At 46.3% G+C, this 3,578-nt stretch overlaps 1 protein-coding gene across 2 annotated transcripts in view; it reads left to right on the top strand.

Moving 5' to 3' along the window:
• Nucleotides 1-3,321, top strand: part of CCKAR (cholecystokinin A receptor) — a 10,206-nt gene extending 6,885 nt beyond the window's left edge. For both annotated transcript variants that reach the window (XM_012724294.1, XM_004681361.2), the window contains one exon: nucleotides 330-3,321. In XM_012724294.1, the coding sequence (XP_012579748.1) occupies nucleotides 330-856 (527 nt within the window). In that variant the 3' untranslated portion in view covers nucleotides 857-3,321. The remainder of the gene's footprint in view (nucleotides 1-329) is intronic.
• The last annotated feature ends 257 nt before the right edge of the window (nucleotides 3,322-3,578 follow it).

Consider the following 3,578-nt stretch of genomic DNA (forward strand, 5'->3'; position numbering starts at 1 on the left):
TCAGGAGAGGTCTTCCGCGCCATGTGGGTCACCTCCAGGGCGTGGGATCGAACTCATGCGGAAGTGGCTTTTTGCCTTTAGTGCTGTAGTTTAACCTGCTGCACCACCAGGGAGGGCCCATCTGCTATTAGTTCCAACCAGCTTTTCGCTGGCAGGAAAGGCCTAGTCTAATCAACGCTGCCCGCTAGCAGCGCAAGCCCAAGGCCGCCCAATTCTTCAGTCAAGTCTGGTTTGGCCGTTCTGGGGGAGGGGAGGGGAGGCGGGGTTGGGAGCCCTCTGTCCGGCGCCATCCCCCCGTGGACACTGAGTGATGTCACTTGCCCACCCAGAAAGGAAGCCGAGCACCGCCAGCAGCAGTGGCAGGTATGAGGACAGTGACGGGTGCTACCTGCAGAAGTCCAGACACCCCAGGAAGGTGGAGCTCCAGCAGCTGTCCGGCAGCAGGGTCAGCCGCATCAGAAGCAGCAGCTCGGCGGCCAACCTGCTGGCCAAGAAGCGCGTGATCCGCATGCTCATGGTCATCGTGGTCCTCTTCTTCCTGTGCTGGATGCCCATCTTCAGCGCCAACGCCTGGCGGGCCTATGACACCGTCTCGGCCGAGCGCCGCCTCTCGGGGACCCCCATTTCCTTCATCCTCCTGCTCTCCTACACCTCCTCCTGCGTCAACCCCATCATCTACTGCTTCATGAACAAACGGTTCCGCCTTGGCTTCATGGCCACCTTTCCTTGCTGCCCCCACTCTGGCCCCCCAGGTGTGCGCGGGGAGGTGGGGGAGGAGGAGGAAGGCAGGACCACGGGGGCCTCTCTGTCCAGGTACTCCTACAGCCACATGGGTGCCTCTGCCCCGCCCCCCTGAACAGCCCTGGCCCCTGCAGTGCGGCAGGAAGGAGGGGGACGAGGTGAGACAGGGCGGAAGGAAAAAGCTAGTACCGAAGGAGCAGGAGGCAGGAAGGAAGGGGTCATTTCCGGCGGAGGCAGGAAGGAAGGGGTCATTTCCGGCGGGAACGGTCCCTTGTCTGTGTTTCATCTTTCATCCCGGTTTCGGGGATCAAGTGCGGCAGCGACTCAGTCTCTAAGCAGGTCAAGGAAGGGCACTTTCAGTAATATTCACCCTCAGAACATACCTGAGCAGGTTGGTAACAGGAGCCCCGTAGGGTGCATGCTGCCAATGTCATTGGCATGTACATGTTCACGTAAGGATTTTGATCTTGCTGAACTTTAGAAGGTTCTAGAACATCCACAGTGGGCTCTCCCCATTGTGACATACTTGCATGCTCTGCTTCTGTCGATGCAGAATTGTGAGGTCTGCCTTGTCCTGGAGAAGTCCATCCACCACACTTCTGTGTGCATCCTGTAGCCACCCTCCTCCTTGTGACCACAAAAGGGGACGAGAAGCAAACCCTCTTCTGGTCAATTTCTGCAGTAAGGGAACGCCATGACTTTTTTTCTTGAGGTTGGCCAAGGACATTCAGAGACCTAAGTTTATGTCCTCATCAGAATTATATAAGGAACGTTGTGTCAGAGATGGAATTTGGAACTTGGATTTCCAAAAAGAAGCGAGAATGCCAGGCAGCCAGGCTAGGTGGAATGCTAGCTTATCTTCAGGAATGCCAAGTTCCAAAGGGCACAGCAAGGCTTTTTCCTACATTAACAGCATATTGTAGAACTCCTGTCTGTGTGATAGTAAAGCCCAAGGCTTCTTTGCCGCACTTTCTCACACTCATCTGACATTTTCTTTCTTCCAGAAAGCCTATGGGTACAAAGGAGAGCTATGATCTATGTGTTCCTGAGCAAGGGTGGAGTAGAGCAGTTCCAGCCTAAACTGAGGCACACGGGACTTAATTACCAAATAACTTTTGACTATCAAAGCTGCTATGCCTTCCGGTCCAACCTCTGTTCTTGTTACTAATTGTATATAACTTTGTGTCTATATAAATCAAACACATAACGATGTCCCTTACCTCTAGACTTTGTGATGTTTTTCAAAAGAAAAAAAATAATATTGAACAGATCTTAGAACTAAGCAAGTGTTGTTTTTCATTCATGACAGTTGGGGTTTCCTGTGAGATGCTTTTCTCTGCTCAAACCTCTCTCCTCAACTCCAGAAATCTCAATTTGAAATGTCATATGAGTTCAACTTCTAGTTACCACAAAGCACATCTCTGTAACAGAATGTGTCTAGCCCGCCACCATTCCCAGTTACCATTCTTTACTCTAATGGTCTAATTTTGTGGGCAATGTTGTCCTGTCAGCTGAAATAAATGAACAGACATTTTTGACAGAAACACGTTTACATGCTAGTGGAGGAAGTAAAAACAAACAATAACAAAGGATTTGTTGTTTTTATGCCTGCAAGCATCTTGGTCGTGAGCTTTGGGGTGTTTTGTTTGCACCCAAGACTGATTTCAATTATAGGGAAAGAGACTGTGGCAGTGGGTGTGACAGAGAGTAACAAGAGGTGATGTGAATAGGGGTCACTGAGCAACAAGTGGGTGACATTGTGTGGGTTTTTGTGCAGGAAGGTAGAAAATTGTCTGCTAATGGAGAAGAAATATTGAGGAGGTAATTTTTTATTACGGGGGACTTTTTAAGTGGAGGTTAGTTTTTCTGTTCTTCAGGCTGAAATCTTTAAAATTTATAATCAATTATCTTAGTCAAAAATTTCCAGGTAAAAAATTCAAACCACTAAAAGCTGAATGGTTAAGATGCTAGTGGTAAAAGGTGAAAATGTTTTTGATACAAAATCGGCAAATTTCCTGCCACAAGAATGAATCTTTCCTTCTGACAGTGTTAGTATATAAATGAAAATAAGTTAGGCCCTCATTACTGGGAACCGCTGACATTTCCAAAGGTATGTCACTCTGCAAATAAAATTGCCAGATTTGGCATACAAAATACAGGATGCTCAGTTAAATCCTAATTTCAAACAAACAACAAATAGTTGTTAGCATGACTATGTCTCATGCACTAAAATAGATCCTGTGTCTTATCTGTCAGCCTTACTCTAAAATAATTTTAAAAGCACCTAAAAATATTAATAAGATTTCTCAGATCTAAAACAAGAAAATGCCTCTGTTCACTAAATGCATTGGAAAGTCTTTCATATGATGGAAGCTTTATTAAAAAGAAGAAAAAGCTATTAACTTCCTGAATCTGTACCTGACCTTTGGAAATGGACTGATCAACAGGCGGATGTTAGCCTTTAAAAAAAACTTTTTTTTTTAACATAAAGATATTCTAGTGTTTTGTTGAGCCAACTGCCTTTATTTTTGTGCTAAAAAAAGAACCTGTTTAAAATAAAGTGGCTAGTAGAATAAAGAAAACAGATTCCCCGAGTTTCTAGTATTTTCTAGTGTCTTTAGGTTGCTCTGCTCAGCAGCAGTTAAGTCAGAACTTGAACACTGGGATATAACTTTGATCTTTAATTAGCCCACCTGTCCCCACAGCTTCTCATTCCTGGTGACTAGTCATCACCCGTGACAGACTTGTATGAGGGAGCCAGGACCTGTCTATGTGGCTGGTCACATGTTTGTGTGTTAACAGCTGTCCCTCCCTCAGTGAAAATGTGATTTTCATGA

This window comes from Condylura cristata, unplaced genomic scaffold (genome assembly GCF_000260355.1).
Source record: "Condylura cristata isolate star-nosed mole 26May11 unplaced genomic scaffold, ConCri1.0 scaffold00012, whole genome shotgun sequence".
NCBI lineage: Eukaryota > Metazoa > Chordata > Mammalia > Eulipotyphla > Talpidae > Condylura > Condylura cristata.